Source organism: Solea solea, chromosome 7 (genome assembly GCF_958295425.1).
Source record: "Solea solea chromosome 7, fSolSol10.1, whole genome shotgun sequence".
NCBI classification, from domain to species: Eukaryota; Metazoa; Chordata; class Actinopteri; order Pleuronectiformes; family Soleidae; genus Solea; species Solea solea.
In genome coordinates this window covers 22,312,891-22,336,950 of record NC_081140.1, presented here as the reverse complement: position 1 = coordinate 22,336,950, position 24,060 = coordinate 22,312,891, and the positions used below count along the sequence as shown (strand labels likewise).

The window sequence follows — 24,060 nt, the reverse complement described above, 5'->3', positions numbered from 1 at the left end:
TATGAGATGCCTCTCTTGCCAGAGAATGCTCTTTGCTTTTTGCCACATTCTGTTTGTCGATCATAATCTGTCCATCATCTTTCTGGCTGTCCACACCAGCAGTCCCGGCACATTTCAGCCTCCACTGCGTATCACTGTCTGCATCAAACAGAAACTTCTAACGCTGGGTTTAAGTAAACAAACGTTTTAAATTCCCAAACGGGTTGATCACAAAGAGATGTCTACTATTTTTTTTTTATCTCTGAATCAAATATTTTCCACTTAAGACATGAAGTAGCAGCACTCAAGCCAATCAAATGAATCCATCAATCCATAACTTCCCCTTCTTTATAGGGCATTTCCACCAGCTCATCAAACACAAAGGCAAAGCAAGAGCTCGACATCTGCTTGAGTTTTCCAAGGCGTGTTTTGAATTCAGTTCAAATTTGACTTGTATCATGCCAAATCACCAATTTACATAATCCCAAAACACTTAACAGTGACAAGGTCAAACTCAACAGTCTGCACTTGTTGCTATGCGTCTACGATGATGTGCATAAGATACAGTACTAGGCTCTAGCTTTTTAATTGCACTGCCCCACATGAATAAACAACAGCCTCTGACTGACAGGTGCTTCCACCTGAAACGTTACCGTGCAAGGTTGGCTAAAAAATTCACAAACACAAACTAGATCCCTGCTAAATTAAAGGAAATGAGCAGAGTCGCCTGGCTGTGCGCACAATCAAAGTCAGGTGTCCTGACCGGCCGCGTTAAAATGTGAAACATATTAAATCCAGCAGCCCCTAATTTAACTGACTCAAATGAACGAGAAACGGGTGCATGACAGACCAAGTGACAGTTCCGGTAAAAACGAAAAATTCTATCTAATATTAATGACAAAAATCTGTCCCGTTCGCCTGGTTTACGGAGTGTCACACTGCGGAGCATCTGGTGGGAGTAATGCACGTTTCACTCACTTGCTGTTGAAGGGGTTGGCTCCGGGGACGATGTGGGTGCTGTCCCTGCCCACCAGGAAGCGGACTCGGTCATAGAAGGTCTGCAAGTTTGTCTGTGCAGAGGACATCTGTGTCTCCTGGATGATGTCCAGAGGGTCCGGGGAGCCCACGCACAGGGAGGTGGTGTGACAGGTTGCCTGCAAACAGCAGTCTGGATCCATGCAGTCCACCAGGCCATCTGACAAGGTCAAAAGAGTCACACACATCCATTTAACAAATAACTGGACATGCACCTGGGAACAGAGACTATATACGGTGCAGTATATTTATACATACGGTATATTTTTGAGCCACTGGGGTATTATCATTCTTTCCTGCTGCTTTACAACATGACCACACTAATGTGTGTGTATATCTCATTCTGGAGACCATTAACACACTTTGCAATTCTTGTGATCACTTTAATACGTACAGTAACTGAGATGAAATAATACAGGAAAAGAAAGAGCTGCTGTGCGATGCACATTACTTTGCCGAAGTGGGTCACTGTACTCCCTATACTCTTTGCTTTCATGGCCCTATCTGGCCAGATGGGTGATAAAAATAAACCCTGCTGTCAGAAGTCAGTCAAATCCCTAGCAGCACCCAATCTTTGCCACTGAGAGCCCTGTGGTCCCTGCACAATGACACGGGGAGACAAACAGCCGCCGCATAAATAAGGGATGCTAGTGCCAAGTTTAAGCTCAGAATAAGGTCTGGAAGAAAGGGAGTCACGTCTCCCATTTGGCCTTGAGAGTGGTGCAGCCCCCTGGCTGGCTATGTGTGCGTGCCTGGCTCTGCTTGGGGCTAGTTAGAGGGCAGAGTAGGGACTTCCTCGAGGGGCCGGCGCATGCAGAGCGCTTTAGTCCAGCTAGTCTGCTTTTTTAATAAAAACCAGGTGACAGACTGAAAGCCATTCCTCATCTCCCACCTACAGAGGAGCACAACTGAGGCTGCAATGCATAAAGCAGGTGCACTATGCTCTCAAAGGTGGCCAATAACCTTAGTCAAATCTTGCCTACTAGTCCCCTGCGTGTCAGAAGGTGTATATGGTTATCGTGTTTGTACCTCCATCGTTGTCCTTGACGTCACTGCAGGCAGTTTCCATGGAGGTGTCACAGCCATTGCCCCTCCAGCCCAGCTGGCACACACAGTACCAGCCATTGGTACCAAGAGTGCACCTACCATTTCCGTTGCACAAACCAGGGCAGCCCTCTGTGTGACAAAAAAGGACAAAGACAGCAGTCGGCACAGAATATTAAATGGGGAAACACATGAACGCTGTGTATCTAACTCCAACAATACAACAGCAACAATGCAGGTTGTTGATGGCAGTGCATTATTGTTAATATTTCCCTGGCAGGTGGCAATAATGACCCTTGGTTGAAGTTGATTAATGTGATACATACAGCTTTCTACTATCCCTATGCAGTAAAACCAGATATGAGGATCTTCTAAATCAATATTCACTTATTACTACAGTAGATTGGCCTTCTAAAGCTGGGTAATGAGAGCAGCGGTGTACACTTACTTGCACGTAATTGGATCTGTTTTTTGTTTTTTTGGTATGTAACCATCATTATGCTCATAAAATTACAACTGCAAAAGAGAAAAAAAAAAGAGCTGCACCAAAAATGGCATTCATTATTGAAAGAAGATCTACGTGCAAATACACACTTCGTTTTGTTGATAAATTGTCTCCAGACTCATGTTTGAAATCAATAAGATTACCGCGTCCAAGGAAAGTGGGTGTTCTGTCATTAACGGACGCAGAGTGCAGAAGAAATAAATGAAATAAATAAATAAAATGGTAGGAAGTGCACGAGTCTGAGCTGACGGCGTTATGCAGAGGAGGAGGAGGAGGAGGAGGAGGAGGAGGAGGGCTTTGCTCGCTCTGACTGTGTTCCTGGGCTTGTGACTCAAGGGAGGCTAAAAGCAGGCTGGAGCAGAACGACAGGTGAAACATTCCTCTCTTTTTCTCTGGATAGGTCTCCACAAGGGCATAGATCAGAGGATTATCTTGGGCCATTTTTCTCGGGCTGTTTGGAATTTATCTGGCGCCTTCGTATCCCTGAGCTGCAGCAAAGAGGCTGAGGGCAACGTCTCCAGATATCAAACGCACAAGTCTCTCGCAGTTTGTGTTGTTAACAAGCTGCCTTGATAGAGAGAATGCTAAGCTGACCCATTTTTATCAACGGGAGAGAGAGAGAGAGAGAAAGACAGAGAGAGCTGGGTGGCTGTCGTCATGCAGTTACATCACAGGGAGAGATTGGGAGAGCGAGAAAGAAAGAAAGAAAGGAAGACTAGAGATGGCTACAGTGAGTGCAGGACATTTATTCAAGGGAGAAAGATCAGTTTAAGGAAAATTAATATTTAGGAAGCTGTATAGACGCAGCAGGGTTTTGGAGACTACACGGTTAGTTCAGTAATGCATCAGTTGCATTTAGGTTGTTGTAGAGTAGCAACACAACGGCTACACAATTCTACAGTCTAAGCCTATTCAAACAAAAGCCCTGAAAGCAAACTGAATTTATATTTACCTGAACTCTGATAAATCCCTGAAAAATAAACAATAATAGTAAAAAATCCCTGTCTAATAAAGCTCAAAATCAGAAATAATATTGTAGTCGTCGGACATATGTTATTATGCCACAACTGCCAAAATCATGTCAGGTGGTCAAAGTCAATGGTAAGTAATAATTCACAATAGATATGCAATACCTTGTTACTTCCCCTCTATAATAAATTCAACTTTTCCCCCATTTTTGCTTTTTTTTGCTCTGTAATAAAATTTTTCTCTGACAAGATTCATCTTCTAAGCGGTTGACCTGGTTCCAGGCTTGAAACTCTTTGTTCTAAGTGGGAACAATTTAAATGAGGAGAAATGTAATTCCCAAAAGCAGCCGATGCCACTGTTACTCTGCACACAGAAAGCCACTTGTAATCATTCTGGTTTTTTTTTTTTTATAAATGTTTCGTATGAAAACATTATTACGCTTTTAGCCAAATTGACTCTCCTTTTAAGAACAAATTATAAAAAAAAAAAAAAAAAACTGCACTTTCTCAACTGCGTACATTCGTTTATACTTTTAAACACAATTAATTAAGAGTAGAAACATGTATTTTTGTCAGACCGCAGAAAGTGTGTGTTCGTGGCAGGCAATTAACAAAAGAAGCACACAGAATATTCCATGATGAAAAGAATTATGAATTTTTAAAATAAAATAATTAAAAAAAAGATTTTTTTTGTTTATTATTTTTGTTTCTATTTTGTTTTGTTTTCCTGAAGAACGAGATTCACTGTTGAAAACTGACGCCATTAGAAAGCGCTTTGCCTCCTAGACACGTCAGGCATTAGCTGTCCTTTTATTGAGCAAATGGACAAAACAACTCCGGTTAGACCAGTGGAGACAGATGATTAGTGCGCGCTGAATGTTTATTACGAAGATAAATAAAGATCCGCTCTCTGCTCGGCAACAGTTCAACTTAATTGGCAGCTCTTTCAGAAAGGAGCCCCCGCTGAGCCCCGCCCAAGTCTGGCTAAAACAGCTCCACACGTGAGGGGGGCAAGTGTTCGAAGGACTCCTCTGGCAGCCGCTCTCATGCCAGGTGGTCCATTACCAAGGACAGAGTGAGAGTAAAAAAAAAAGGGAGCTGGAGGCACAGAGGCAGGGTTGCAGCACCGCCTTCGCCCCCTGCTTGCCCCACACCAACCAGACCATGAACTCTTTTAATTAGATAGGATGCGGCCTCAGCACCTATCATGCCCTGCTCGCAGCTGCGCGCTCATACATAATGCATAGCACAGGTTATGAAGCCCCCTTTTCCCCTGACATCCCACTAGTGGGAACACAAACCAAGTGTACAACATATGAAAAGAGGAGACGCACAACTTGACTCACCAGGTGCGAAGGTGCTAAGTGGAGATAACGGAGTGACAACATGGAAAAAAAAAAAGTTGATGGGCGGTGGAGATCTTTAGGATGAGTGGGGGCGGAGTTTGCATAAGTCAATGAGCACGGTGTGTGTGCGTGTGTGTGTGTGTGTGTATGTGTGCGTGTGTGTGTGTCTGACTGGTTAATGCTGGAGTCACAATGGAAGGAAGGTAGACTTGAAGGAAGGAGGAATGCCATACCTTTCACTACCTTATCCAGATAGTGAGCTTGGGAGATAAAAGACAAGACATATAAGGGAGGTTTGAACAGTGCCACTTCAATGACAAGACAGCAAGGCAAGGTGTTAGTTTGCATCACAGAAATGTAAATAAAAAAAGGAAAAAGTGCAGTCGTGAGCGCAAAAAAGCGTGCATCACAAGCACAACAAACACGACACAACGCGGAGGGAGTGGGATGGAGACAGAAGTAAGAAGGGGAGGGCGTAGAACACACACAGAAGGAGAGAGAGATAAAGAAAGTGGTACAAAAGAAAGTGGTATGTTCAGGAAGAACATTTCAATCTGTCCCCATTTATCAACTGTCGGGATCAGAATATCTCAGGGGAGTATTTCAAAAGAAATATGATTGATGCACATATTACCACCCTTACGTTTGACAAGCAATATGAGACTGGAGGTCAGGCTTTTAATCTTTTAACACCTCTATTGATGGTGAGGTCACTGGAGGTTCTGGCGATGCCGGGGCCGTACCGGACCTCCCACGCGCCATAGCGAGGGGCCCGGGGCCAACGCGGAGCTCTCAATAATGAAAATTGATTTAAATTGAGATCTTTGGCTCCTTAATGGATGACACTGAGGAATATTCTTGTCGAGGGAGTGGGGATCTCAATATGGCACTTATAAAAGGCCCATCAATTATGTAAGGCCTGAATATAAAACATTCACAGATTGAGTCGAGGCTCTGAGCTCATGCAGGCTGCACTGCTACTGCTGAGATATGTAGGAGAACAGTGGGAGGAAAGAAACGGCTTCATCCGTTTGAATGTGACAAAGCTTTCACCTGTAAGGCTTCGGCATTCTTTGGTCTCTGCATTGACTCAAATGTGTAGACGGTGCAGATTTCTGTCTATTAAAATGCCGTGGCAGGAAGGGAACAGCCTTCGTGCCATTGTGTCTTTATGTCCTCTGTCATGTTTATACTATGATAATGAGTCTGTTACTGTCTTAGGCCACAGCTGTCAACAATGTGGCGGTTGTTCTGTTACTTGTAAAACTACTAAAACACAGCGCACGTCCATATGGTCCGTATTTTTTAAGTAGTTTAACTCTTAAGAACACGTTTACGGTCCACGGTTTATGTTTTAAGGTCATGTTGATCAGCAACGTGACATTAAGGGGATGGTTCACGACATTTAAAGTGCGGCTGTATGAGGTAGTTTCTCACTCTGTGTGTCTCTGTGCCGAGAAGCGGCATTAGTTTTGTATTTCTGTGACTTCCGTGTAAAGTCACATGAACTTACGTGGACTTAAGAGGTTTACAAAGTGACACACAGTTGAGTTCCCTGTCAGACAAGGCTGTAACGCAAGGAACATAATCTAAAGAAAGCGCGTACGCCACACACTTGAGCTGATGTAGATTTTCTTTTTCTTTTTTTGAAGGTCAGCTGTTTGCAAAGTGGTTAAAGTCTGCTTTTTTCCCCCCTGTCGTTCCCCATCACAACTATGTTTTGCTGAGGCTGCATGTGTCCGTCCCCCAGCTGCTTCTTGACACAGCGCGAGCACAGAGTGCAGTCACCTGTATGTAATACATTGACTATGTATAAGTACCTCATACAACAGCACTTCAAAAATCCTGAGCTATCACTTTAAAAGTAAATAGGGCACTGGAGGTAGTGTACAACAAATGAAGTGTATGGGACGTAATTTAGGAGAGCCGGTGATATGTCAAAAAAATTGTGCCTATGTCCACTATTTAAAAAAACACTTCCGACCAGTTAACGAGATAAAGAAGATAGTTACGAGGAGAGAAGAGAAGAGAAGAGAAGAGAAGAGAAGAGAAGAAAAGAGAAGAATGGTCAGGTTGCAATCTTGCAAAGCAGGCATCACACAGAGTGGCGTGTTGTCTGGATGGTCCCCTCTGATGTTCTGAGGATGTTTGACAGTCCACAAACATCCTGAAGTGAGAACAACATTCAGACACACAGTCCTAGTGAGCCTATGTGAAGCTGTCAAACCTCAGAGCATCTATCACCACAACTCAGTTGTATCATCATGCTTTTCATTATGGCACTGGGCATTGCAAGCAGATGTCAAAGGCCAGAGGGGCAACGATTCCTTACCGACAACCTGCTGTAGCTTTTATTTACAAATGAGCACTAGAGTCTGAATGATTTGACGTTTGAGGGCTTAATATTAGGGAACACAATCATTTAATACTGATGTTATTAAAAATAGGGTCCAAAACATCTAATTACAATGATTTTGACGTAATATTGTGATTGCAATTCCATTTGGAATCAAAGTTTATAAGTGGAGCTTCAGATTAATATTTACTGTGGAAGATGAGAGGCCATCGAAATATTAACAACTACACTCTAGTGTGAGGATGAGAGCTTAAAGATATGAGGTGTTTCTAACATTGTTGTTTTGCATTTTTTAAAAATCAATCAAAAACCGAAAGATTAAATAGCAGCCAAGGTGCAGTTTTGATTTGAAACTGATTATTAATTGTTCAGCCCTGGCCTAAAATGTAACTGTAAAAATGTCTAAATAACTGCATTTAAAAAAAAAAAAAAAATATTGGACAATTTTGGCAGGCGAACAAAAAACTGGTTGAGCTGTGATTAGTACAATCCCTAAGGCTTCATCCATACTACTATGTTATTAGAAAATGAATAAATGAATTAAAAATCTGCTTCATTCACACATACTGGGCAAGCCCGTGCTGGTGTTGTTTCAGAGAGTGAAACTAAAACAACAGAGCAAGTATTTCTGATATGAGACGAGCTGAAGTTTTAACTGATAGTGTTTTAACTGAGCTTCACAGTTGATTGTCAATTCGTGACTGAATAAATAAAAAAAAAAGCTGTATAGGTGATTTTATGCATTTTTAAACGGAAATGGAGCAATGTGGATGCCGCCTAATTACCTATTATCTATTATTATTATTATAAAAAAACATTACAAACCGGCTCCTTCTACCGCATCAATTTCTTATGAATAAATTCACAAAAAAATGAAAACAGTCAACAATGTGAACCCATGAAGCACTGCTGGCACACTTAAGTATGAAAGCCACTACAGAAGACAGAGCAGTGAATAACCCGAAGTCTTAAAATGAAAAATCTTAACTTCAAAACTCTTGGTTCAAGTGAGTCAAGGTTTCTAGGAAAGCTCCGCTCATTCAAACAAGGTCTAGTTTTTTGTTTAAAGCCGAAGCTGAAATTGCTGGTTGACCTGCTCACAGTGACTCACATGTTGACATTAATAGTAAATAATAAAAAAAAAAACGGGGGGGGGAGGGGGATGAAGAAAAGGATGAGCAAAATGAAAGGACACCTTAGCACATTCCCACATTAAAATGCAAGAAGGCAAGCCTCAGATCCTTGAGTAAACCTGTTCATGCTTTACCGAGTTGCACAAATTCAATTAAGCATGCTCCCCCCCACCCCCCCATCTTCTCCAACTGGACCCTTCTCTTCACACCCACCGCTTCACACACACACAGGCAGGCAGGCAGACAGCCTACGCCTTTGTTGGCCCCTCAAACCCCTCCTGAACACACACACACACACACACACACACACAGTTTCCCAAACCTCTTCCCATCCTACCAATAGTGCAGTGTTCTCCGTTCCAACCGGGGCTGCATTCACATTTGCCGTCCTTGCATGTGCCGTGTTCGTTGCAGCGAGGGTGACACGCCCTTTGGTCACACCCATTGCCCATCCAGCCGTCGTCGCAGCGGCAGGTGCCCGACACACAAATGCCATGGCCACCACAGTCCGCTGCACAAATCTCTGTGGGAGACAGGGGGACATACATAGGGGGGAGGAAAAAAAAAAAAAAAAGACAAAAAAGAAGAGAGTGTGGGGGGGAGACAGACGGAAGGACGGAGGGGGGGTAGAAGTGGGATGGAAGGGGAAGACAAGGCGGTGACAGGACAAGGCAACAAGGGTGAAAAAAAAAGACAAATCCAGGAGTTATTGTCAAGGAAAGGCGGCCACGCTCCACTACCTTGTCTGATGGCAGCTGAAAAGAAATTCCTGCACCTCATAAGGGCCAATCCTTTTTGACAATACAAATCTAATAAGTCCATTACAAAGAAAAGACATGGATTGTAGCAGCCTTAGTAGTCTTATTTCCCCCCTCTGCCTCTTTTTTTGGTGAAGATTCACTGCTGTCTGTCACAAAAAAAACCCCACATAGTTTGAACTTCACGGAGGGAGAGGCAACAGCATCAGCACTAACGTTTTGATTAAACTGTAAATTTTTATTCCTCGCGTGGCATCGGGGTTCATAGATTTGCCACATGCTTTACTGCGCGCTACACGCGGACGCCGGGGCTCCACGGCGAGATTCGAGATGTGCGAATCCGTATTCTGTTTTTTTTTTATTCAGCCTAAGTGCAGTGCAGCAGAGAAGGGAAAAAAAAGCACATTTTGTGTGTGATGAAGGAGAAGGAGACACGGAGCCACTGTAAAGCCTGGCTGATGCTATTGTGTGGCAGCTGAAAGACCTCCCTGACAGCCTGTGATAGAGCCTTGGACATTACCCCGTGTCTCATGAACTCGAGGGAGAGTATGACAAGACCACGGCTCAAAGAAATGAAACAGTGACAGATTACTTATTAATCTCATTGAAATGTTAACCTCTTTATTAACCATTCCTCAATAAAAAAAAAAAAAAAAAAGAGGCTTAGCGTTATGGGCAACGAGGAACAATAGCCATGTATTCCTGGCTTATTAGCCAAGCCAATTCAAATGTGACCACAGGGGAGCGACCCATTTGGAGGGACATTTTTTAATATGTCAATTACTGCATTTGCAGTGCCTGATTTGTCATTGCTATAAATTAAAATTTGAGGGGTATGTTTCACAACAAACCATGGCATGGTTTGTAATCACTCTCCCATGATAATTACAGCTTTGAGATTGACTTTTTAAACCTTACAAATGCTCACATCCACCCAGTCATCAGGATCGCAAACAAAAATGACATTATTTATTTACATGTCTATGGACAGGAATATCAGCGTGATAGTTTTTAAGCTGTTTATGGACAGGTTTTTCACTTTAAGATAAGTTTAGCCACAGGTGGCACAGATGACACACTGCAAAACACAACAGAATGTCCTCATAACTGTGTACAATCCATAATAGCGCACTAAAATATCTTTAAAAACACACTCTGATGTCCTTATAACTCTGTTTTAAGAATCAAATTGACGTTGAATTTTTGTCAAACACACTTAAGAGAACTTTCCAAAATGCTGATATACTGTAAAACAAATGAAACAATTTGCTAAAACGTGACAATCACATCTTTTTTTTCTTTTTCTTTTTCTGTGAGAATATGCTTTTTCAAGGCTTTCTGGCTGGCACAAGCTAAAAAAATGAAAGATGCAAACCTAAAATATCCAAGATTTGTTTGGTGTCAGACGTCAGCTCAATCAATTTCTAATAGTGATTTATTGTGGGAATATGTAAATCCTCTAAAGAGAATATTAACACTGTTAAGTGGGAGGCGCTAATGAACATCTTGAGGGATTTCATTAGCACATCATGTCGACATGAAATGTAAAAACTGACCCGGGCATTTCCCTCCTCAGCATTATTGGAGCACAAACTGGTCAGAGGAAGCAGACTCAGTGCTCAGTGTGAGACAACAGTTCACTTAGAGGGAAGGGGAAACCTTTAAGATGATGAAGATGCAATTACAGGCTGCAGGCAAGCCCTCATTATCCGTGGTAAGAGGAGTCCACCATGAGAAATACCCCCGTCCCCATGATAGCTGTTACCATTTACACTGAAGGAGTGTGTAAACAAAGTTTCCTCTGGGTAGGAGAACAGCAAAAAATGGCATAAAAGCACATATTAAAGGACATAAAACCTCAGGCATTGCTTTATGGCGAGTAACAGCGTTGCTACCAACTGTGCTTACCTGGATTACTGTTCCAAAGCCTTATGGGAAAATTAAATTGTGACTTAAGGTCAATTAACAGACTCTTGAAAGAAATATTAAAGGCTTCCCCTCTTTTTTCTTGCTTCGAGTCTCTGAAGGTTACAGGCCACTCGCCATACCACAGCACCACGGAGCTTGTTAGGCCACAGGAAGCTTTACAATGAGCAGGATAAAGGAGGATCAAGAGCCAACTCATCATCATTTACTCTTTAGCTCTTTCTTTGTGAGGCGGACTCAGACTAACAGGCCATTTTGCTCAAAATCCCTCAGATTACCTAATAAGTCAGTGTGTCTACTGTGGAAAATGAAAGGCTTCCTGGATCCAAGTTACTGCCTGGAAAAAATGTCTAGCCCGAATATTATATCTCGTACCGATACAAATTATAATCTGTGTGTGAAATTGTGCGTATTTTCTTCCTGTGTTTGATTTTACAGTTTTTAAACATATTTAAAGCATCTTTAAGCACCAAATAAACACTACTACTACTATTCATTTGAAAGCTGATAATATGGAAATCTTTTAACTGACGCCTTGGCCATGTGCCACACACTCCCTCTTGACAACTACTCTATGAAAACAAATGATTATAAAGACATCAGAGGCCCATTTTACCAAAGCCGCTCAACCTTTACTCGTCTCGTATGACATATTTTATACGTGTGAAAAGTTCACGGCAGTGTTTTAGGGGTAAAAAACAACAACACTTGTTTGGTTAATGTAAGCAGGCAGACTGCTGTCAAAGAAGGTTTCCTCCTTTGAAGATATTCCCTCGCCGTAAAACTGCATCTCATGCCGTTCGTGTTTGACTACCGGGAGAAAGCAATACCCGTGGAGAAAACGAGGGACACAGTGATGACAAGCCATCATCAGCTTTATGCCTCAAGAATGAGAGTCAACTTGCATTAGATCTCGTCTCGTCACGACAACAACCCCCGCTATGCATTTCCCTCTTGTCTTTGCCCCCAAACTAACCCGTGTGTGGTGGCTGAGAATGAAGTTGTTCACAAAAGAAGTGCATTTACAGCAAACTCCACCATCGTGTGATTGCTAGCTGTGACTGTCCGGCCGATCGAGGCTGTGAATAATTGCAGATTTGAAGTGAATAATTTTTTCTTGTAACAATCAGAAATGTGTGTAGGGGCCCGGGAATTAACACAGCTGTATTGAATCACACTGTGAACTAAATTTGGACAAAAGGTTATAAGGTTATAATTATTGTAAAAATTAGAAAGGGTAGAAAATTATACTTGCTATTGTAATTTTTTTTTTTATTGATTTGATTACCACAAGGATTTGAGTTTCAATGGGCCTCGTCATTTGAAGTACTTTCTTAGATTTTTGCTCAGAAAATTGAGTTTATGTAAAGTAAACTTGTAAATAAATGTTTAAATGAGTCTCTAGAGAGTCTGTACACTGGTCATAAAACAAATATTGGAGTAAGATAGAAAGTTTAATTGTACACAATGTTTTTTATACAGTGTTAACAAAAGATGGCCAAATATGAGACATGTTCACAAACGCACTAAAGGAATTCTGCCAATTTTGACTTTGATATGAGGGAAGCGCTCACCTGTAGCACAGTCGTGGCCTGTCCAGTTGGGATCACAGCTGCAGGTTCCGGTGTCTGCCAGGAAAGCTCCGTGTCCAGAGCACTGGTCCATGCAGGAGGCCCTGGGGCTCTCACATCCTGGCCCTCCCCAACCCACAAAGCAGTGGCACTCTCCCTGGACGCACACTCCTCGCCCCGAGCATGTTGGATCCAGGCAGTCCACTACGGAGGGGGGGGTTGGTCCAAAGAGACAATGTTAGACACAACAGTCACCTGCTGTGACCATCATTCAGAAGCAACCTGTCGTGTGTGTTTGAGCTTGACTAAAGCGACAGAGGCAGTGAAACGAGCTCAGCACGTGTGTTGAGGATGATGCACCGGAAGACATTTCTCTCAAAAAAACATTAACAAATAAGGAAATCTAATTATTGTTTTCACACGGGAAGGAACTGGAGCAGAGAAAAAATCTACAGGTAGAGCCCAGCAACCTCCTGCTGTGATCACATCATGGAAGCTGCATCCGAAAGGGGGAAGGCGCTTTAACAAGAGTGTGTTTATCTGAAATGAAAATCGTGATAAAGAGCTGGAAATAACCAACACAAAAGGTAAAGGGGGGGGAAAGGACTTAAGAGAGGGAAAATGCATCGCCTGTTTGAAACTTTAAAATTCTCACTCCAACAAAGCATAAATGATCTCGCAATTCATGGAAAGGTTTCAGTCGTCTCCACGGCAACTGCTCTCTAGTTAGCTCATTTAGTTGTATCATCCTGATCAGTTTATCCTTCTAGTTGTTATTTTTTTAATTTAAACTGGGCTGGGAGAAGTATACCTTTTGAGATAAAAATAAATGGGACAATAAAAGTACTCCATTCAGGGATTTTCAGTGTGTTCAAGAGCTTTAAAATGTAATTTTACAAAAAATATGATCATGAATCACAATTATTATGAGCAGGATAAGTCATGATGTGAATTTTTCATACTGTCCTAATGTCAATAGGCACTTTTATCTGTCAAAACACATCGTTTCTGCCGCTAAATGCACCCCGTAATGAAGTCTAAATAGGGCTTTAGTCTCTTTAGGCATACGAGTATGCTTGACTAGCTTAGAGACAATTTGAAAATCACTGTGGCTATTCTGCACACTGTATCAATGTAAGCTCAATTCATATGCAAATATCAAATTAATGCCCGCTTGGAAAGTTTCTGCTCCCTTGACTTGTCCTTAAATGAGTGCTCACTTTTGGAAGCGCAAGGGCTGTGGGAGCAGACAATCACAATGATACCATTATTTCTACCGGACAATATCTGTATGGTACACACAGATGGCAAATGGGCGCCAGGCAGGAGCAACGTCTCACTACTGAGAGCAGCAGGCCATGCCATGGCAGTTCCCCTTTACTGTGACATAAATGGGTATAAAGGCCGTTATAGTGAGACAAACAGGATCTCTCGCCTCTTAGCAGATGGTTTGGTGCGAGGCACAAAGATCAGAGGCTAACTGACAAGCAAGTCTCTCCTGGCAATTAATCATTGTGGCTGAAGGTCGCACGGAAGAAAGGTAAAAATGTTAAAGGGCTGCTGTCCATAGTCCCTTCCACTCCTTATGCCTAGCGCTCCACCCAAAATAGAATGGGGGCCTATGGATGTCACAAACCCCATTTATCAAACTCCCAGGGTCCATTTTTCATCTTGAAATGAGAACCTTCAAGAGCTGACAGACACAATGGCTCCTTCAATCTTATCTGGTCCAGCCTGATCCAGAATCGTGAATGTAAAGTTGCTAATGGATTAACGCCAGACTTTGTGTCTGGATTGCAAACATTCATTTTTATTTTTTAATTAAAGTAATTATGCTTATCTATATAGTGGCTATGACACAGCGGCTTACAGCAGTGCTGAGTAAATCCTGTCAACTTAAGTAGTCTTTGCAATGTCAGGCCACCAATGTTAACAAAAATGGTGTTGAGTGCATCCATAATGTGTTTTCTTTTTAAAATGAACATATTTAAACAAACAATCACCTTCTTCACAGTTCTCCCCTTTGTAGCCTGGGTTGCAGATACAGGTTCCCACGATGCAGGTCCCGTGGTTGCTACACGTGACGTCAATGCACTGGTTGGTGGGAACGTCACATTCGGCGCCCTTCCAGCCGCTGTGACACATGCAGCGACCTTTAAGGTATTGACCGTTCCCGCTGCACAGCACTGGACACGCAGCTTTGAAAAGAGCAGACGGCACATGCATCGGTGTGAATGGATCCTTCTCGGCGCTAGCGTCAAAGACGCCTCGGTCGGACGACGAGCTTTTGACTGCAGTGACTGAAAGTTAACTCTACGATATGCAGCAAAAAAATATAATACTTTGAGTTCCCATAACAGATGGATAGCAGATGGCAGTATGTGTAAATATGTGGCTAGAGCCATTCGTTTTAACACAATGTCTTTACTTATTTTCCGTCATTTCTAATTTGCTAGATAATAAATACCGCCTAGATTTCATACCGAGAGAGGTCCCGCTATCTAAAGCTGTGTCCTCCTCGTCCCACTTTATTCAAGTGTTCCTTTGTATGTAACACAATGATGGAGTGACGAAAGGTGAAACTTTTCCAGTGAGAAAGATCTGGAGAACAATTAAAAGGAATTGTACAATTACATTTGCTTTGTCCTGCTGCGACAGTGACTATCTGGCAAGAGATTATGAGAGAGTGCGTATCTGAAAGTTGGAGATGAATGAAGTCGTTATGACAAAACCATTGACTCACCTCGCCCGCAGTCGGGTCCTTTGAATCCTAAAAAGCAGTGACATGCTCCAGAGACGCAGTCGCCGTTCCCGAAGCAGTTACTGGGGCAGTCGTCGATTGATTCTGCAAGAGGGCAATCAGAAGCTTTTCTGAGTAATGCGGCTTTCTTCCCACTCGTTTTCTCAGCGTTGATTATTATTACCCCTTTGGTAATGACAGTGATAAACACTGGCTCCGGTCCTGTCAACTTTTTCTGTTTCACAACGTGAAATATGTGTTTACGGAATGATTCACTAAAAGAGTGAACAAATTCAGATCATCCCGTGTTGTCTGTATGAAAAAAAAAAAAAAAATTCTCTGAAGTTCTCCAAGCAGTGGAGAGAGAAAAGAGTCAGAGGTTGAATTGAATCATCTGGAGGATAGATGATATGGTGGGGGGGGGAGAAATGAATAAAAATATTGTTGTCAACTCTTAACGTGTCTGTTTGAAAATGGAGGCTTCTAATACCCTGACATTCTAATAAGTCACGTCTTTAGTGGTAAGGAATGTCAAAGCATAATCATATACACCCGCTGTCTTTTCCTGAGATCACCTGTAAAGAAATACATATCTCTATTCTATCCTTTTTCTTCTTAGCCTTCCACATATTGAAGTCAAGATTTAAGACCATAATTAACAAAATATACGACCTATTTCGAGTACAATAAATATGAAGGACATTTAGAGACTAACTTTCAAACTAAATGAATCCAATTCATCGGTGGCTCTGTACTGATTTTTCCCCGAGCCACTCAATTTGTTTCTTTAAAGCCAATATTTAAAATTCACATAAAAGTGTCCTCATAACTGAAGATAAAAATGACCTCAGGAGGAAATGAGAAACACAAGCTATCATTATGTTCCCCACATCCAAGGGGATGTGAGAAGACTGTTTTTAGGCTCACTTATCAGTGTCATGTTGCTCTTGTATTGTACTTTTATTGCACTGGACTTATTGATGCAACCAAATCAAATAATTATTTAGATGTTCATGTTCTGATGGTTTTTTTTTAAAAACAAAAAACAAAAAAAGGACCATAGGAACTAAACAGTGGCAGCATTTGATTCTGCAAGAGGGGAAACACGATGCTCAGTAAATTAAGCCTGAAATGGTGCTGAAAAATACTCAGTCTTGTCCGTTGCCTTCAGGCAGCAGAAGCTCTGAGGCAAAACTTCCTGAACAAAGAATCTCTTGTGCTCCACAAAGGGCTAGAAATGTGAGCCATGGATTCAGCTCCCCTTTACTCTGGAGAGTCAATCATCAGCGAGGATGCAACGCTAGACAGGGAGAGAAGACAGAGACGGAGAGAGAGATGGTGGGGGGTGCTGATGTTTCCTGTGCTGCCTGTTTTAGCTTTAGTGGATTCATGGAGGGGAGAGACTATCTCCTTCACTGTGGTGGAGGCAAATAAGCATTTTTGTCGGGGGGTTTTGATGGCTTCCAATGAGGACATCCATCTACAGTGGGAATACAGTGTTTTAGCTCAAAGCCAGGGAAACCATGTGTGTGTTGTGGTGGTAGGTGGCAGTTAGGAAAATGAGGTGTGGTTTGTGTGCACACTTGCTATTAGAAATTCCTCCCAGAAGTACAATTTGCGGGGGGAGATCCTTGCTTGTGAATCTTGCAGCTCGTGCATATAGGGACATAAAAGAAAGCCCTTAGTGGTTTGTTTTTTTAGTTTTTTTTTATTTATGGTTCACCTAGCAAAGTTTAGAAAAATCTAACTTTCTAAACTGCATTCCGCTGACATATTAAAGGGCCAATTATTCCATTCTGCATTAATGTACCTCTAATTGAGGCAATCTTATCTTTATCCATCACGGGGTTGTTTCTTTGGGGAAAAACATACGAAGTGTTACGTTTAACTGAGTTGTCGTAAAATACCCTGAACGCTGGCGCAGTTTAGCAGACTGCACACTGCCCATGTCTATTGGCTGCTTCCTCTGAGAGTAGGATGGGGAGGCCATGAATATCTCTTAGCCACACACTCGACATAGGCCAACGCATTAATCATGGATTCAAGCAGAGCTTCATTGAAATTCATTACCCTTCATATCAGGGGAGCTAACTATTGTGTGAGGCTCTGCAGTCAGTGAAAAAGAGTAGTGTGCAGAAGGCAGGTTTAATCAGAGCCTTTGCCATGTTCTCAGAGGATGTGCAGCATCTATGAATGATGGGCCATGAGCGAGACAGGATGGAGTGAGACGCTGGTGCTGGGTCTCTGCCTATCTTTGCTTTGCCTCCCCGTGCAGGCAGCAGCTTCTCGGTCGAAGCAGGCCTGGCACCGGGAAGCCGGGACAAATGGCTTCATGCTTCAGAGGGCTGTGATACAAAACATTCCGTACGACACATTTTACACTGCTGTGGAGCCGCAGCCAAGTAATGAGGAGTAACCCAAATTAAAGGCAGGGACACTCTATCCCCCAGATGTATTCTGACATGGCGAATGTGCAACAAGCCGTCCTTTCATTTCATACATGTGAGCAGCACACGGTGCCTCACTCGGGGTAAAGTGAGACATTTCTTCCCACCAACGCTGTTAGAAAACACTCAAATAATTTTACAGACGGTGTCTTATAAACAATAGCGCTTGTGTCTCTCAGCGTGTCTGTTCTGGATATTGTTCACATTATATTTCCAGACCTGGGCTACTCTATTTGAAGGTCAACTCCATCCCTCCATGGCTCAGTACAATTCAGGCAGTTGGTGAGATTCAATTTCTGCTGAAGGGCACTTAACCGGTGACCCATTTTAAAAAGGGCCCCTCTGCCTCCCCCCTGAGCTCCTGTGGGCAGATCAGCTCCCGTACATATGAACAGAGGCTACCTCTGACTAACTCTGACCCACCCCGTCCTGCCCACATCCCCATCCGCTGCAGAGTTGTGTTTACTAAGATGCAAACCACAGGAGGCCTTCACGGACACCCAGTTGAGAAAGACGTTTAACACGCTGCCTTGACTCCCCTCTTGTCATATCATATATTAAGTATTGAATTACAGCCGTTGTTGGCACAGTGAGGGGGGCATGGTGCATCTCTCGCCTGTCTCCGCTCGGTGTTACATTTGTGTTGAGGACAGCTCCTCATCGATCTGCTGCCTGGCACAGCCCCTGTCACAGATGGACTCTGGCCCAGGAGCTTTTAATTAAAGAGCATGTGAGAACAGCTCCCAGCTGCCATCCCCGTGAAAGTCGACACCTCGGGCCCCTCTCACACCTTGCTTGATACAGCAGTGCTAATCAAAGGCGCTTTAGGGAGAACAAAGGGGAGCATACAAAACGAAAGTGCTGTCACAGAGAGCGAGAGGGAGAGAGATGTATGTCTCAAACACAAGATTTGCTGTGCAGAGTTAGTCCAAGCACAGAAATATCTTCCCGACTTTGATATATGGAAAGTAGATGGAAATTGGAGCAAATCATGATCAAAAATGGCACTAGCAGGAGGGTACAATCATACTTTGAATTGTATGCAAATGGTCCCAGAAGCTGGACCCCTGATTTGCTTGGAAGACACTCAGGCTAATGAGGATATTATGATCTCTTGATGCCCTACTCTGGGGCATGGCAGGATAGCACTGATGTCCTGATTTTTCTAATATTCAACTTCACCTTGATTAACCCGCACTCTTCTTGGCTGTTGAAATCTGCCTAAAAACCTGTCTCTGACTCATGCCCCCGAGTCAGGGCTGTTGTGGAGTGCTACTGGTTGGTATTACGAGGATTATGTGGGCTGATATTACGGATTTCGGCGGCAAGTCGCACTCGAGGCACTCACCTATGGCAGTGGTGAGGAAGGAGACAGTCTCAGTTTCTTTTCCGTCGTTGTAGATGGCCAGGTGCCAAATGCCAGAGTCCATGTACTGGATGAAGCCCGTGTCGTGTGTGGTGATGGGTACCAGGCTGCGTTGCATCGCCACAGGCCCCTCCAGACCGTGGACATCCTGGGCTAAGAGGCGCCGCCCATCCAACAGCTCCACAAAGTCAAACTGCAGATAGACACACGGAGAGAGTGAGACAGACTGATGGATGGACCGCAGACATGCCATTAGAGTGATATGTGAGACTTGAGTGCTTTCAGTCCCTCTTTATAGTGGAACATCATTTGGTCTGCATGAATAACTCATCATTCCAGAGGAGCTTGAGTCTTAGAACATCATGGCTGGATAAACTGTGATAATTTCATAGTCCACGTGTCTCGTATGAAAGCCTCTTTTAAAGCATTTAAATGGGGGGGGGGGAAAAGAGAAGCTGGTGTTCAAAAAGTTACTGTTTACCAAATAATGTCAGCCATGATATTCTTCATAACAACAGCAACTCAATGAATACCAATGAGGCAGCATTTCTTTTTTTTAATCTACATAAGGAAGTGAGTCTTAACTTAGCTGCCACTCCATAGTGCAATCAGTCATACTACGAAAACTCCACTTTAGATTATTTCCTTTAATGTAAAAATAGACGAAAGAGACAAACATGATCCTTTGACTGAGAAATGAATCACATTTGACTTAAATGCTGACAGAAAAAAAAAAAGACACGCTCTAAACAATTTGTTCAACTACAGTTTCAGTTACAGCAGGCGTGTAAACTCTGTGAACCGAGCAGCCAGATATGATTAATAATATCTGATTCTGCACAGCACGCAGATGGTAAAATTAGTGCAAAGAAAAATCTCCTCCTTTTGGCCTTTGAGCTTTGTATTTCTTTCTTTTTTCTTTTTTTTTTAAGATGTGTGCGTGTGATTCATTGATGATACTAAACCTGTAAAAAAAATGCCATTAATCCTTTCTGCAACAAAGAAAGTGATTCATAAAACAATAGAGAGATTTATGAATTGGTTTGCGTTCATGCTGTGCACCAACCGCAGTAAGATATTTTTTTCGATGTCCTAATTCACATTCTTTGGTGGAGGAAGAATGGGAAAATTAAGCTGAATACTACGTATATTCACACACAAAAAAGAGATGATTTTCATGTAGAAACTAGTAAATAAAAGCTAAATAAAAACCAACAAGCACAACACAATATCATCCGTATACTGTAAGTATTTCCCACCTGTGTGTGTGACGGAGGTAGCCCTCTCCTTCCATAGATTCCCACTAAGGCAGCTTTGCTCAGGGATACATTAAACTTCAGGTACATGGGATGATCAATGAAGACCTGGGACCGCCAGAAGATACCAGGAGGAATCTGCTGTGCAACCTTGCGCCCCACGTCAATCTCACCCATATCTATATAGCTGTCATCTGGGAACAAGCCGTCCAATTTGCCTGCATTAAACACAAAGTAAATCGGTCAAAGAGATCACACCATTAATCCGGGACGCGGAGGGCAGAGGGAGTCAGTCTGCCCGAGCACGATAGTCTGACCATATCACAGATATTCAATCACGTCGCTGACAACCAGAGGAGAAGAAGCATAATGGACGACCCGTCTGACCAGTGCCAGGAAATTCAGTCCCAATTTCAAAGGAGGAGAGAACACAAACACAGGAAAACTCCGACGCAGCATCAGTCTGGTCATCAAACTAAATCCGAGGAAAGAGTAGAAATAATATAGTGATGTTTTGATAGGTTGCGCAAATGTTTTGTCTGTTTGTATTGATTTAAGTTGATATTGTGCACTTTATTTTACTGCGCCTCATTTGAGTACATTTAGGACATTTTATTTATGTCCTATTATAGTGTGCTCAAGTTGGTCATTTGAATCTTTATTGTATCTTTATGTACTGGGTTTTACTTGTGCTTATTTTTTCTATTTTTTTTATACACATTTCTGTGCTTCTGTACAGCACAACCTTGGTGGTTTTCAAAAGTGCATAATAAATACTTGCCGTTTTTATGATCTGAACATGTTTATACATTTCTTTCATTGGATGCAATATAAAGGAAAAGCTCTAAAAATATGATTTAAAAGACCAAACATATGGAGAGGAAAGGAAATTGTACCTAAAATGAGACAGTTTCAGGGCTGTGATAAAATACATTTCTAATTAAAGTATAAATAATAATGAGAAAAGTGTAATTACAGTGGAGAGGGACATCGGATGTCAGGATCGCTCAGGTATGAGAACACTCTCTGCCAGAGTTTGCCCATATGCTCCAAAATACAACTTACATTGGACTCTGCGGAAATGGCAACATCTGTTTGCCCATGTAGATGAGCTCATTACAGCAGCAATGTCTGATTTCATACAAACTACCCTCAGGACTCGGTGGCAGACACGGCTTTAGGTTACACATGGCACTGCAGATGGCGCTCGTCTCCAAAGTCCATCAGCGAGCGGCCGTAGGTTTTTTATCAGAGGAGACAGGAGACGCTCGCACTCCCTGGTCCGAGGCTTTTACATAACGCAGGCTCATTTTCCACACGTTGAGCTGTGTGTGTGTGTGTGTGTGTGTGTATTTATTGAACTCATCAGCCTGTTTATATTAATCATAAGTGGAGACCTGTGATAATACAAGTCACGGTAAACAAATGGTGATTGTTCAGCAAGCGCAACCACAACATGATGCTTAGATGAGGACGACTTTGGAATTCAAATCTATACACACACACACACGCATCACCTTGATAAAGCACCAGATAGCTTGACATTGTTTCTGGTGGAGGCACAGCACAATGAGACTTATTTAGAAAACTATAGCTATCGATTTCATATCAGCATCGGCTGCCGCGCAGGGTCTACAGCTCATCTGTTGTCATGCTTGCTGTGTGCTAAACACACTCTCTGCTGTCGGATTAATGAGAAAGACAACTCCTGGATTCATCTATATGGTAATAACCCCATCTTCTACCTTTTGTGGTTTGCCAGTGGCAAATCACTTGGTTAAATCTGGGCCCATTTATTATTTTTTTTTTGGGGAGGATGGAAGAGAGCAAACTTTCCTCGAGTTGGGCAGTTGGTACCGTGGGGTGAGCACATGCTTTCTGTGGCTGCCAGGAAAGGCAGCCCAGACTAGGAGATGAAAGGATCACATCCGTTCTGAAGGGGACAGAGTGTCTAATCCCCCCCTCCAGCCCCTGGATACTCAGTCCCTTAAGCTGTCCCATTTTCTCCCTCCAGGAACAAATAACTCTTTCCCATTTACAACTTTCATAGGATTACAAAGTAGATCTCTTTGCATACCATGGAGACGGGAAAACACAATGTGAATCTGGACGACGAAATACTGGGAGACTAGCTTGAGCTCCAAAATGTCATCTGTAAACTTTAAGATTTGAGAGACTTTATTTTTATTTTTTTTCCTTATGCAGCATTTGCTGATGTGAAACTTGCTGCATTTAGTCTGGTTTATTTAAGCGTTACGTGGGGGACTGAAAAGACAGTTATTTTTTTTTTTAAGGAAACAGTTTCTAGGGCTTTTTTTTGTCTGGTAAGGTGTTTTTATTGTGCCCGTTAGAAGCAATAAAATGGAGCATGTCAATATTGAAAAAAACAAAAAAAAAACAGGGCCACTGTCACAGGGAAGCAGCAGTGGCAAAACACCAAGAAGGACACAGACACTTTTCCTCAGAGCTGGTGTTAAATATACAGGGTGAATGCTATTCTTGTCATTGTTTTGGATAAAAAAAATAAAATGATGCAGTGCCATGAATCAAGTCATAATTGGGTCTTTGGGCCAAGATAATAACATACATTTCATCATTATTACACTGTGCATTATTTTACAAACATCACAATGACAAGTTTAAGCCAAAAAAAAGGGTCCATTTTAGTAAGTATGATAAAATTGCACTTACTTTCGTCCTTTCCTTTCCGATCAGGTATTTCCAAGCCTGTGTTGCCTAGAGGCGGCAAGCTCAGGTCAGTGGGAAAGGGTAGGCCACTTGTATTGTCCTCTGACAGCTGGTACATCTGTCTTTGCATGGGTTGCAGGTGCCAGTTCAATCCAAAAAGATGCATGGCTGGAAAAATGAAGAATGCATCAATAATGAGTATAATTTAAATGTATTGTATGCAAGCAACTAAAAACAAATGAAACGGAAACTAATACCACAAACTTACCAGGGTCGTGTTTCTTTTTTTGGATGGGGGGGGGGGGGGGGGTAAGACTGAGGTGTAATTATCCAAAACTGACAGCTGTGATATGGGGAATGTTAATTCCAAAGGGTAATGAACAATACATGGTTTAATATTTAATAGCCTTTTTTCTTCTAAAGTGCTGAGGAGTGCAATCAAAGGATGAATGACCCCATGGGACGACATCTGTCTCATTACGCCAGCACTGGCACTGTTGCCCTGTCATTTTTCCATTCCCAATACCTTTCATTTCCCTTACAAAACTATGGGACAAAAGGACAAAAAAATAAACACATCAGTAGGGAGACACCAGGGCTGCTTCCATGTGAACTCTGTGGATGAGGCATGCTGATATTTTACAAGGTCGACAAAAGAAATGTCCTCTGGAACAATGGTAGTGGCGAGCGGGACGGAGTAGGAGGGGCTGACCATGATAGATCACCAATAAGAGAATGGACAAGATGAGCTTAGCAAGGCAAAAGCCACCATGGAAGTCAACAGTCAGCAGAAAAGACCCAGGAACTCAATACAGCTATTTTATTGGTTTGCTGGTTCTCTTAAGCTCCTAAAGTGCATAACCACACAATTCAATTTCAAGGTGTGAAATTATCTCGAGCGAGGTGTCAATCCCATCCAGTCATCTCAAGGCTCTTCTCTTC

The 24,060-nt window shown here is 42.5% G+C and overlaps 1 protein-coding gene across 13 annotated transcripts in view; it reads right to left on the bottom strand.

The window, feature by feature from the left end:
* tenm4 (teneurin transmembrane protein 4) overlaps positions 1-24,060 on the bottom strand; it is a 171,693-nt gene that overhangs the window by 57,150 nt on the left and 90,483 nt on the right. For 8 of the 13 annotated variants that reach the window (XM_058634905.1, XM_058634906.1, XM_058634911.1 and 5 more), the window contains 10 exons: positions 23,122-23,286; positions 20,434-20,648; positions 19,157-19,367; positions 15,365-15,466; positions 14,625-14,819; positions 12,625-12,825; positions 8,704-8,889; positions 5,111-5,137; positions 2,044-2,190; positions 958-1,174 (listed from right to left, as the gene is read on the bottom strand). In XM_058634905.1, the coding sequence (XP_058490888.1) occupies positions 958-1,174; positions 2,044-2,190; positions 5,111-5,137; positions 8,704-8,889; positions 12,625-12,825; positions 14,625-14,819; positions 15,365-15,466; positions 19,157-19,367; positions 20,434-20,648; positions 23,122-23,286 (1,666 nt within the window). The remainder of the gene's footprint in view (positions 1-957; positions 1,175-2,043; positions 2,191-5,110; positions 5,138-8,703; positions 8,890-12,624; positions 12,826-14,624; positions 14,820-15,364; positions 15,467-19,156; positions 19,368-20,433; positions 20,649-23,121; positions 23,287-24,060) is intronic. The other 5 variants (XM_058634908.1, XM_058634909.1, XM_058634912.1 and 2 more) reach the window with 1 other exon arrangement.